The 13086-nt window shown below is 42.4% G+C and overlaps 1 protein-coding gene across 1 annotated transcript in view; it reads right to left on the reverse strand.

The window, feature by feature from the left end:
* LOC119162003 (RYamide receptor-like) overlaps positions 1-13086 on the reverse strand; it is a 189754-nt gene that overhangs the window by 78824 nt on the left and 97844 nt on the right. The window contains exon 2 of the mRNA XM_075876711.1: positions 2218-2410. Within this exon, the coding sequence (XP_075732826.1) occupies positions 2218-2410 (193 nt within the window). The remainder of the gene's footprint in view (positions 1-2217; positions 2411-13086) is intronic.

The raw sequence follows: 13086 nt of genomic DNA on the forward strand, positions 1-13086 counted from the left end.
ATTCTCATACATAAAAACAGTCCCACTTTATCTTGCTTTCTCTGTGGCTGGCGTTCTCATTGAACACAAACCTAGCTTTTTTATGCTCTCCAAGCATTCGACAATGCTTTAGGGAAACTTTTCATGATGTCTGCTGGGCCAGAAAATTGTCTTTATTATCACGATCACTTAGATTTCAGGCTTTCGCGGACACAATATGAGAGTCGCGCTAAAGGCGTCTCTTTCTCTCTCTCTCCTAATTTTTTTTCATTCTATTAGAGCGTGTGGTAATGTATCTTGAGTCCACAACTCGTGAACGTTCCTTGCTTTGTTTACTCATGCAAACACCGTATGGCGAAATAACTGCCCCGTGTTTTCTGAAAAGCATTAGCACTGATACACCTCCCAAGGAGTCTCCCTCGTTTTACGTAGACACATATATCTAAGCGTAAGCGTATGCATGTTCTCGCATTCCGGCTTTATCAAAATGCTGCGGTGCATGGAACCTGCGAAATTGCGCTCATGATTTCATTTGATTTCTGCTGTTTTATATTTCCGCAGAATTCGTCCACGGGCACGAAAAATGCCCCTGCAGTGTGTTGTAATAAGCATATTGTAAAGAAGGCAACATTTACGTGTAGCTGCAAAACTCCCTTTTATTTACCCCTATACCATGCTCGATTATTCTGAATTAGTTGAGTAGCAGCGCAGCTTATTATAACTTAACTGGCCGTGTAAACAGGGGAAGACATTTGGAGCACATCCCAAACATTGATTGCATCAATATTTGCGCAGTTTCATCGTGTGGTGTAACTGGAGTGTTGCTCACTTGTACTTAACGAGAAATCACACGGAATATTGCTTAAAGCCACTGAACAAATATATTTTTGTTACGGGTATTGATGAAAGACAAGCGCTTGGCTTAGCGCAGGACACCCTGACGTCTATTACAACGCGGCAGCGCGAAAGCACTGTTGAGACACTTGCGGAACTGGAAGCTGAGATGCAACAAATCATTATCGTATACTCTCGATGCTAGACGCTTTGCGTGCTACGTTGCTATCATCGGCAAACACTTTTTTTTTCTTTTCTTGTTGTTTTGCCAGCTTTCGAGCGTCCTCCTCGCTCTCTTAAGTGTTGAATAGGTTAATTTCATTACACTGCTATTGTACACCCTTGATAAAAAAGAAATCTTTGCCAAGAAAATGCGCAGCCAAGAGAAAGATTTGTGAATACGGCCCCAGATCTTTGAGATAGAATTTTCTGGCAAAGGCACCCATATGTGTAGACAAGGCAGACAATACTAAATAAAAAAGGGGGGGGGGGGAGGTAATACATGGCGAAACTGCGCGCAAGCTGGTACACGAAAGCTTGCAGTAAACACAAGCATCGCACAAGCGTCAATGCGCATCACAACCTAGAAAAGCACGTTTTTGAATAGGTGTCCAAGTCACCAACGAGCGCAGAAGCAGAAGCCAAACTAAGTGAAGGATGGGGAGGCAGCAGACGACTGAGGCGCACGCTAGAGGAAAAAAACAATCACCAGATTTAAGGGGAGTATGCCGCCATTGTATAGTTCCAGATGATGAATAGCGTGGCATAGAGCCGTGGTTACGCGAAAGATAGACATAAACTTCGCAGCAACACAGTCTATAAGGACAGATAATAGTAGGTGCGTTGCTTATAAGTGTACAATGCTGTCAATCAGCCAAGTCTTTTTAATTCCCTTCTTTAACGTTAAATTCTATGGTGTGACTTGATATGTTTGAAGCCTGGAAAACAGCACGTCGACGAAAGTCTGCTCTACATTCAGAAAAGGATGTAATTCCATTCCCCTTTCATTCTGTGAAAAACGCACTTCATTCCATTCCCATTACCATTTCTCTAAGCTCTGTCACCATTCTATTCATATTCCGTTCCGGGGTAGAGTATATGTGGAATAATTCCGGATTCATTCCCATTCTGAAGTGACAACTCTGCAACACTGGGGCGAGCAGGCTTTGCTCAAAAATGTCCGATGGACAAACAGTTGCTAACGCTAGCTCAAAGTTTCCTAACCAGCTTACCATGACGCCGTCGATTTCGAAGGCGTCCGTTTAGGAATGTAGTCAGTGGTCAATTGGTAATTATTCACTACCTTTATACGCTAAGGAGGCAAAGTACTAAGCATATCGACCTTAAGGAAGGCGTATTGAACCCCAACGCAGCTGAAGCACAAAATAAGTAGCGGATTCTCACCTTTCCCGCCCTCTCGTCCCAATTTTCGTGACAGTCGTAGTAGGTGCCGTCGGCCCAGGTAAAAGGTGTGGCTCGGCCATGAACAAACTGGACGCTAGACAATAGTGCAGCCACCAGCCAAATGACCAAGATGATGTGGGGACCACGCTTGCGAGTCCATCGGAAGCTCAAAGGAGACATGATGGCGTAGTACCTGCGTTTTTAACGAGCACAAACACGGTGAGAAATACTAGCAAAGATGACAACGGTATGGGTTCTTGAAAAGGAACGTACGCAATGTGCACTATATATTCGCCAGCCAAATATAGTTTGTTGTGAAGACAGAAACGAGGACATTCGCTTAGCCATACCGAAAAAAGCTAGTACTGGTGCTTGTGTACTTGCCATCTTCTTCGTTATTTACTTTATTTATGTTATTTATTTGTTTATTTATTTTTTTGATTATCAACACGTTGCTCCTTAGAAAGAAGAGTGCTAAACTTCTATGCACGTGGCATAAATTTACAAGAAGTGGGCCTCAATGGCTGACTTCAAGACGTGTGTTTGGGCAAGTTTGTTCATACTTGATCAGAAGCGAACGAGCGCTATGAAACGCGGGCATAGACTGCCTAGTGTGCTTGTTGTCTAGGTCCATGTCTTACGGCGCTCGTTTTTTTTTTTCGCATCAAGCTGACTTTAAGTTTGCTTGCTCTGTTACGATGAGAATGGCGTTGGAAAGTCGGTAACAGTCTTCACAAGAAAGGCCGTAATCTATGCCCAACGACATTTTTGTTTTTATGAAATTTAGATAGTACATCTGCGCACAAAAGCAAAACAAAAGCACTTTTGCTTTTGTTCATCCTTGTATGGTGTAAATACGCTCTCTGCAAAATTTTGACACTATTCTTGCTATGTTTATAGACAGTGTGTTTCACTAGGCGAGTAACAATAGGGAGCAGATAGGATTTATGTTCTTCAGTGGTTGCTCTGACGCAATGTTGTTTTGGAACCGCAAAAAATCTCCTAAACACAGACTAAGACATTTTTCTCGAGAAAAAAATATGCAAAATTTTTCTCAATTGTTGGGTTCTGTGCCTGGGACGCAAACAAAAAAAAACATGTCTAGCTTTCTTATTTTTCATATTTTTATATAACTAAAATAGCGTTGGATATACTTATTGACATTTAGGCTCCCAAATCAGTTGCAAATTTATGCCATCCCTCAGCCCTACGCCGCTCTTTATATGGAATAAGTGACTTGTGCAAGCAATCGAGCTGTGCTAGCGCAACCCTGTCTTTACTTGCCTATGCAGCGTCCTAAGCCGCCCTCGATAAAATTCGAGACACTTGCGCTGCCTAGTTCATGATAGCTATGTCACTCCGCCTCAAAAGGTGCGTTATCGCTGGGGGAGAGGTTTTCTTTTAATTTTTTTCCTGAGCTTCAACCCCACTGAAAATTTGTGCCTTTGTGCAGCTACATGCTTAATAATGCAGTGAATGCACGCCGAGATTCTCATGCTGAGACAACAACTTGAAGCGGCTGGGCGAATCTCGGTGCCTGACAGGCACTTAGTATCATATGAACTGACGGATACGGGTGAAAAGCGAAGGCAGCCATAAAAACGCCTGCCTTTGTACGCAACGACCAATGGAGACCAGCGCGCCGGTTATAGAGTAAAAAAAAAAGACAAGCTTTGGCCTAGCGAGAAAAAAAATAAGCATTCAATACCAATAACTGCATGGAAACAAGATTATTATTACTCAATGTACGCACCAGTCAACAGGCAATCGTGAAAATTAGGATACAACTACAGTTGAAACTTGCTTTAGCAAAATCAGGTTTTACAAGTTTCCCCGTCTAACGAAGAAATATATATATTGCCCATAAGGTTCTATATTGTCATAAACGGGAACAAGGAAAGCGTTCATGACACTAAACTCGATTTACTGAAGTTTTTCAGAAAACAATTGAGCAAGAATGCAGTGCACTTTGGTTTTTGAATTATTTACAAAGACGGCTTTACTTCGGACGTGTAATGCTCTCGCTAGAACACCTATCTACGCTAGTCAAGAGTACGGGGTTGTTTTTTTTGTTCGAGGCTGCACGTCGCCGTCGTAGCGCTTTAACTTATCAAATGGCGCTTGGTGGTAGTGGTTCGTTGTCCCTGCAAATACACCCACACGACACGCTGCATGATTGTTTTCGCTATTTAATTGTTTGTGCGGTGGATGGCACTGCTTGCCGTCTAGGAACTTTCTCTCTCTGCCTGCTTGCACATTAACTGGATTTGTTTTCTATTTTTTTAGTTCTGTCAGCTTGAGTATCGGCAGGCGTGACCACCTACCCCGCCTGTAACATCTAAACGTGGAATCAATTATTGTTCGGCGTCAGGCACGTAGCCAGAAGTGTTTTACAGGGGGAGGGGACCATTTGAATTTCGGGAGAGCACCCCCTTAAAATGGCCATTTTTCGCTCTATAAGCCAATCCCAAAAAGATTCGGGAAGGGGGAGGGCACGTGCCCGGTGTGCTACCTCCTGGATACGCTCTTACTCGGCGTGCCCTCGCAAACTGCCCCCATGTGCAGGCGTGTGTTATTCTGGCAAATAAAATGCTGTGGTAGCTTTCAGGTGACTCTACTTTACAATTTTATATTTCGAAAGCTCCAACTGTATATCGACAAAGAAAGCACGCACTGAAACCGTGCAATTAAATTTAGACTTGTAAGAACAGGTAAAAAAATTATGAGACCACAGAAAGACTAAATAACCCAAAAAAGCATAACCAGTAGTGTAGCATCAAGCTGCACTGAAAAAAAAATTGTGTAAAACACTTAGCACGTGGATACATGACGAGAATTTTCTCTTAGTTTTGACGGATCCAACCTTGTCACAGGAAAAATTCGCTTAGCACTTGTGAACAGCATTCTTTTTAGTAATGAGCCATTGATTACTTTGAGAGATATGCACTTTTGATGTAATGCGAGACTGACACGAGTGTGATACACGTAACTACAAGATAAAAACAACACAGCAGGTGACAAATCGCATGTTAGCTTCCACAAAGCATGTGGGGTGTTGTCTTGTGATGTGTAGAGAGATAATTTTAGCGACCATCGTCTAAATAAAAAAAATTGGCGTATTCCACTCCTGCCAACGCTCCGAACGATCAATTGTTCGCCTCATCGACTAGCGCAATGTTATAATAGAGCGAACCAGGTCCCTATAATCCACAATTGAAAGCTATGGTGGGCAGTCCCATTTTCAAGTCTGAAGGAGAGCACAAAATGTGCACTGGCAAAGCAGGGTCGTCGGAAATTATACGAACCGTACTTTCGGGCACGTTGCCAAGGGCTCACCTATCTATTAACAGCCCCCCCGTAAGTACACTATGCACTCGTCAGGGCTGTAGCCGAACTTTTTTTAAGAGGTGGAGCCGAAAACAATGCCTGTTTTAAAAAAAAACTATTTTCATTATTTATTTTAGAGAAAACACACCCCTCCAGAGATATTGAGAGAAAATACGAGCCCCTAGCCCCCCCCCCCCTCCGACAGCAGGCCTGGTCCTAGTACATACGGACAACAGTGTTTGCTGTCACTGTGCAGAGAAATCTTGGTGTTTGGCTGATGTCTGCAGCCAATGCGTCCGCGACGCTACAGTAGGCTACAGTAGGCTACAGTGCTTCACGTAGCGTGGCGCCATCTCTCACAGAACGTGTCAATCCACGCTACAAAAGCGATGCCTCCGGCATCGCGCCGGTATATGTAAACTGGTAGCGTACATAAAAAGTATACGTAAACTAGTAGCGTAACTTCCATGGAAGCCCATGTATCAAGTAGTTGACAGCACGTTGTCGCCTTCGTATGTAAGCATTGACGGGACAACTGATAGCTAGCAAAACATAAAAAAAATAAAATAAAACCTCACAACCGGATGTAGTAGCGACGTCTTGCATTTGACCTACACGGCGCGAAATTGATTTTTTTTTCAATTGCTGACCTTTCGCATGCTTTCGATTACCCGATTTCATTGCGCTTTTCCAGATCGATGATTGAATTCACGAGAAAAGAAGGAAGGCCAACAAAAAAGATTGGGCAAACATGCAAGATGGTTTATTAGCCAAATACGCTACTTTCAATACACACGAGATACTTTGCAGATGTAGAACTTGTGATGCAACTATTCACGAGTACAATAGCACAAAAGTTCAAATACTAACGTTAGTCAATCGAGAAAAACCAGTGCAGTGAGACAGCACCTTTGAAAAAATCTCCTTGGCAACCTAAGAGTAGAGCGTTTCCTTGATAATATAGCACACCACATTCGCCGTGACCGTAATGCGAGGGCACGCCGGCCGTGTGCCAGCGAAAGCAATCAGCAGTCAGAAGTGCGGCTATCTACACATTCTGCGCACTTGTTCAGTTCTGAAATGTCGCACCAGTAAACAACACATAAGCCAGTAAATTAACTCCAGAAGTTATGCATGAAACCACCGCGCAAATGTGAATTCACTGAGCTAAGAAGAAGCCCAGAAAGCATACGCCCACAAATTATTAAATTCTACTTAAAAATGAGGCCTTCAACTGTTTAGCGAACTTCCAGATAAGCCGTACAGTCAATTTTTAAATTCGGATCATTTCTCAGTACCACCATGTCAAGCGCCATGCGTCGGCGTAGTTCACACTTCGACTGCGCATGATCGCGCCTCACGTGTCGTGCGCATGCTTGCGTCTCATGCCAACTGTTTGTTCCCCCCTCTCTCTCTCCTTGTGAAGGCGACGTAGGCTGCGTCTGCTAGTAAAAACCGACTGCTCAAGCAGCACGATGGTTCGTTCACTTAACTCCCCTTACATGTAGGCACTAGATAGCACATGAGCGTTCCACCACTCGTTGAAGGCGATGCTTCTACTTCATTCAATAAATAAAAATAATAAAGACGAAATCGCAATTAGGCATTCCAAAATCATGCCAAATTATTCAACAATCATGCGATACCCCCCCGACTCTGGGACGCATTTACTCGAGTTCGCCCTGTGGAAATATGTGGTCGGAATTTTTTACTTTTCCTTTTCGTATATAAAACTAAGAGCATTTGAAAAAAATTCTCTAGTTTTTCCGGTTTTCTTTATTTGTCCCTTTAACCTAGTCGCGCTTGAATTGCACGACTGGCGTCAATGTCAGTGGCAATAGGTTTTCAACCTTTTTTTGTTCCACGTTTCACGACCGATATGATCTGACCATGGGGGTCACTCCGACCCCGTTGGCGTTCAAAAGAGCACTGGTTCTTCGCTAGCGTTTGAAGGAGCAAGTGTATGACAGCCTACCTGCCTTTGGCACTTCGCTATAGTAAATGGTAATGAGACTTCAGTGCAGAAGAAGTTACAGCTTGAGTGAAAGTGTGTACAAACACTAAGATTTCTGTAGCAATATATAACTTGCAGAGTGTATGAACCACTGCCGGAGTATGTATTGAGGTCCTGTAATAAGGGTGTACTGCTAAAAAGCTCGGTTGTGTCTTTAAATTTAGGTAGATTGCCCAGATGCCATGTTGTCTTCGTGCGCGTATGTTCTCGCTGAGAGCTGGGGTAAAGGCGCTAGTGTTTGGCTTAAGGTCACTTGATGGCCGCTCCGAAAAGTAACTATAAAAATATGGTGTTCTCGGCCACGCATCGCACATGGCGCTGTTTGCGTCTTACATAAACGCTGTGTGACTACGTATACAGACCAGAGGCCTTCATTATGCCCAACCAACGCTTTCAATTTAATTTTATACAATAATCAGACATTTTGTTTTCCCTACGCTCTCTGATGCAGTCAAAAACTAGCTATTCGCCATTAAGGCCAATTATCTGTTTCAATAGCTGAGCAATGCACAATACGGCATTTAAAAATTAGGTAACCCTAAAGTTTTGCCTTTTGAACTTGAGCGCAATAGCGACATCCTGTTCTTAGTGCGTCTTTCTTATTGTTCGTGTCACGTACAAGACCAACAAAAGAGATTGGTCACACTCTATCTTATAATGTAATTTTTTATGCAATGCTTGCTAAAAAAGAGAAGTCAGGTAAGAACATTATTAATGTTTCTTTAGAAAAAAGGTGAAAAGGGCAAAGAGTTTGATAAACCAGAATATGTATAAAATTTGTGAAAGAAGAAGGGGGACAAAAATTTGGATTCATTTGGCGGTATCAATAGCAGCGTATCCTTCCGGTCGCCTGAACGAATTTTTATAGTGCTGACATAATAGCACTACGGCCCGCACCGAACTGACTGGCTCCAAACGATAAAAGGGTTGATGTATTACTGCCAATCCCAGCATACCAATCGGTCTCTCAAGAATTCTTTGGCGGAGTGAGGTGAAACAGCGGCATGTGAGAAAGAAGTGATCTATTTGATATTCGTGGAAAACTGCACATAAATTAGTTATTAAAATGCTGATTTGTGAAGATGATAATTTTAGAACTCTACAACGAAACTTGTGAGGGTCACCTTACATTGACGGGAAAGACAATTTGCAGTGTTCCATGTGAATTTCACGTGCCGAAATTCATCAGATTGTAGGATTGATGTTTTGTTGTTTTTTAAGACTAACAGGTTTTCGAGTCATTCGGCAATAATAAAAGAAAAATGTGGAGCTACCAGTACCACCGTTAAATTTAAATCGGCCGAAACGAGTGAGTCAGCAGTTTCGTTTAGTGCAATTCCAGCATGCCCAGTGACCCAAAGAAACCGAACTTTTGATGGTCTACGCGGTATGAAAGACCAAATTATTTTGGGAAGAATAGACTGCTTTTCGAACGTTAATTGCGTACAAACAGACAAGGCACCCGAAATAATAGTAGCTTTTTATTGCTGAGAACTTAGTTTTTGCAGATCCAATTTCATTGCCAGGAATTCTGCGAGATAAATTGGCGTGAAGTGAAATGCAACCGCTGTACGCGGCCTTAATAGAATAGGTGCAGTAGCTTGTGTGTTTATTGTAGTGATTTGATTTATATATGAGGTTCAACATTCCAAAACCACCATGTGATTATGAAAGATGCTGTAGTAGAGGGCTCCTGAAATTTCCACCACCGAGGGTTTCTTAACGTGCACCCCAATCCGGCCTTTTTGTAGTAGGGAGCCGGCTTTCAACCACGGAGTCATTACGATAATCACATATTTTGACGCCCGTTGGCAATGGATGCTTGTACCAAGCTTTACTTCAGCATTATTTCATGTTGCACTGGAAAGCATGCACACAGGACACGTGTGTTTGTGAAGCATGAAAGCTACTTTCACTGCATTTCCAAGCATAGGAAGTTCTTTCCCCTTCTTTAACCAGAAAATGCATGGCCTTGGGGTAGAACATCCACTTGCCACGCCAAAGACCCGAGTTAGATCCCCGCTCCGACCCAAACAACCCTGTTCCAGTCCCCACTCTGCTCCAGGGTTTTATCAGTTGTTCATTTTATTTGCATCATTCTCAATTTTTCGGTCAGGCGTAAGATGACCATTTTTTGCTCACAGCCAACGACGCCGACGCCGACACAAGAATGTCTGCTAAACGAACTCTTTAAAGTTATTGCGTTGCTATAAGCTGTGGCCTGCCACTCTTGCACTCATGCAATATTGCCACGTTCAACGGGGCTCAGTTTGAAATATTGTGAATGGGTGATTATTGCACGCATTATACCTGATTGTATACATTACGCAACTCCATTATTCTTTTGACATGCATGATGCAATCTGAAGATTGCAATTAACTGCGATGCTCACATTTTCTACACAAAACCAGAGACAATCATTTCGTCTGGCCAATATACACCCCTCACCATTCGAGGTAGTACACCTAGTCATAAATTAAATTTGTTGGAGTCTTCAAGGAAAAGCTTTAGCTTAAGTGAGTCGGGAAAAGGGGGTGGTGCCCCTTAATTACGTGGGATTGTGATAATTAGATTCCCATACCATATGGAATCCAAATCGAATAGTGATGACAGTATATCAAATACAAATATGATTAGAAAACTGTTTGAATAGTTTTCAAATAGTCTGGAAACAGTGTTCTATGGAGATCTAGACTGGTAGCAGGCCAATATTCAAAGCAGCCCAATACTGCCGGAATCTTTCACTTGCAACAACTTTAACAAAGGATCAATATGGTTACTTTCAACTGACAAAACATACTGAGTTACTTAAACGGACCATCAACTAGAGTATTCGATATATTTCTAACTGCAGGCTTAAATACAGCAGTTACTTGGTCGACAGCTTTTAATTAAAACTCATACTTACACATTAGGCGATTTTCAATAGTTAACAATATTATGAATTCCATTGTCAACCTTGATAAATCAGTGGTTATAGAATACTCGGCTGCTGACTGAAAGGTTGCAGGTTAGATATCGGCCACTGAGGTCGCATCGAATTTTTAGGGAGGCAAAATTGTAGGGGCCCGTGTTCAGTGCCTTGTAATTGCACGTTAAAGAACACCAGATGGTCGAACTTTCTGGAACCCTCCACTACGGTGTCCCTGCTAATCGTATTCTGGCTTTGGGATCCAAAACCTTGTATATATTATTATGAATTTTATATAAAAGTATTCAATTGCTGACACTTGCCTTGGTGACACTTGAGTTTTGAGCAAGACGATTGATCATGTGACTAATATGGCGTCGTTCGGGCTGTTAAAACATGTGGTGGTTGCTTTCGGCTAATTCAGTGATAAAAAGGAGAAATGTTACTCCTCACTCTTGCCACACTTTATTCCTTCGAGAATTTTTCATCAGTGATTATTCGAAAACTATTCAAAATACAGTAGAAATTTCGAATATGCTGAATCAAATAAAAAGCTTTTCGATTCATTATTAAAATTCACGAATATTCGCACAATCCTAAAATGAAGGTACTTCACTAGGATAAACTATAGACCAAGCAGCAAATAAAGTTCAGGGGACATCCAATGTGTCGTGGGATGTACGCCACACTGCTCGAGATAGGTCATTTGCTGAGTGATTTTTTGAGAGGGTCGGCATAAGTTCCTTGAAGCGGTTTTTGTATGCAAGGCATTTCTTAGCGAACTTCGGTGACATTGAGCTTATCTATCATTCTATCTAGCCGCTTACGTACGTTTGGGTGCTCTCGTGGTCACGCCCTTAACTTGAACCAAAATTAGCATGGGAGGGTAAGATGGTTTGACCAAGACATGATCATGATCAAGACATGAATAATGTGACAATCCCGTTGCATAGATTGTCAAACACTTCCCGCCAGACAGTGGCACATGCCCATGGGTGGTTATGTGCCGCTGGTATGCGGTTAAGTGCCACAGGTGATTGACACTTAGTACTACCGAGAAATGGTAAGAGTACGCATGGGCAATATTAACGAGCGATCATTAAGAAATACCGACATCGGTAGCGCCGACCCAACGAATGCAAAGAATAAATGTCAACGAATGCAAAGAATAAGTGTGAGGGCGCCAGCTGAAATCGAACTCAAAAATTATGCGTGGCAATGAAGCATTGTACCACAGAGCTGCACCAGGTCTCGGAATTGCTTTTCAAATAGACCCTAACGTTCACGAAGCATCAATAGTAGTTGCAGTGCTGCCTACCCAATTTCATAACTATTACATATGTACTTAGTTGATACAGCCGTCACGTCGGGTTAACATCAATTGTGGTTAGTTGTCATGCGCTGAAGTTTATTTAAGGGGCAATGTCTAGGGCCAGCATCTTCGTGAGCATCAGCGCTTTAAATCAGCTTCTGATTTTGTAAATACGCATGTTCCAGCAGGCATCGTTGCGCAGGTGCAAACAACTGGTTATATTAACATGTGTAACTCTTCAACAATTGTCTGTGCGTGCAACATTTGTACATATATTTAGCGTCATTTCATGACGTGTCGCTCAATGAAAAAAATTGCAACACGCTTACCTGTTGTCTTTATGCTTCTCATAACGTCGATTCACAGGTACGTAGGATCTGGGGACTTTTCTAGCGAATGATAAAATTCTGTAAATGTGCGCAAAACGTGAGCAACGGCAATGACCTGCCTGTAAAAACCAAAAAATGGAATACACCAGCTTTTTTATTGCGATAGCTGTTATATGGACACTTTAAATTGGATTTTGCCGCTGGTGTGGCGTGGTCGGCGTCATTCAGCGTACACGCACACCACGTATATATACATATATATATATATATATATATATATATATATATATATATATATATATATATATATATGGGGTGAAGAAGTGCATACTTAAGGGCTCGTTTTTCCCTGTTTGGACACACTAATGATGAGATCTAACTGACAATATAGCCAAGGCAGTGTAGGGGAAGATATGAGACCGAATCGTAATGTAAAGGTAAAGAAATAAAAGTTGGTGAAAAGATAACTTGCCGTGGGCAGGAACCAAACCTGTGACCTTACCATAACGCGTTCCATGCTCAACCACGGAGCTACCATGGCGGCTATCCTCTTAGCCACTTTATTAGGCATATATGCGAATTTAAACGTGGAAGTGTCAGTCAGTGCCGTCAGTAGCCATGGCGGCGAGCGTGGCACACTTTTTAAGAGCCTGTGCGGCGTCACGTAGCACGTGAACTTATTACGAGCTGGCATCTGACAAATCGTCCCTCGTAAACAACCTAAGGCACCAAGTCTGCCAGTACGAGACCCTCGTTATTGAATAAAGGGAAGAAGTGTATACCTAAGGGCTCGTTTTTTCGTGTTTGGACACATTAATAATGAGATCTTAATGCCAACGTAGTATAGGGAATCTAATTAGGCCAAAACCTAATATATATGTGAAGAAAGAAAAGTGGGTGAGTAGATAATTTGCTGTAGGAAGGAACCGAACCTGCGACCATCGAATATTGCGTTCCATGCTCTACCACTGAGCT

The sequence above is a fragment of the Rhipicephalus microplus genome, chromosome X, assembly GCF_043290135.1.
Source record: "Rhipicephalus microplus isolate Deutch F79 chromosome X, USDA_Rmic, whole genome shotgun sequence".
NCBI classification, from domain to species: domain Eukaryota; kingdom Metazoa; phylum Arthropoda; class Arachnida; order Ixodida; family Ixodidae; genus Rhipicephalus; species Rhipicephalus microplus.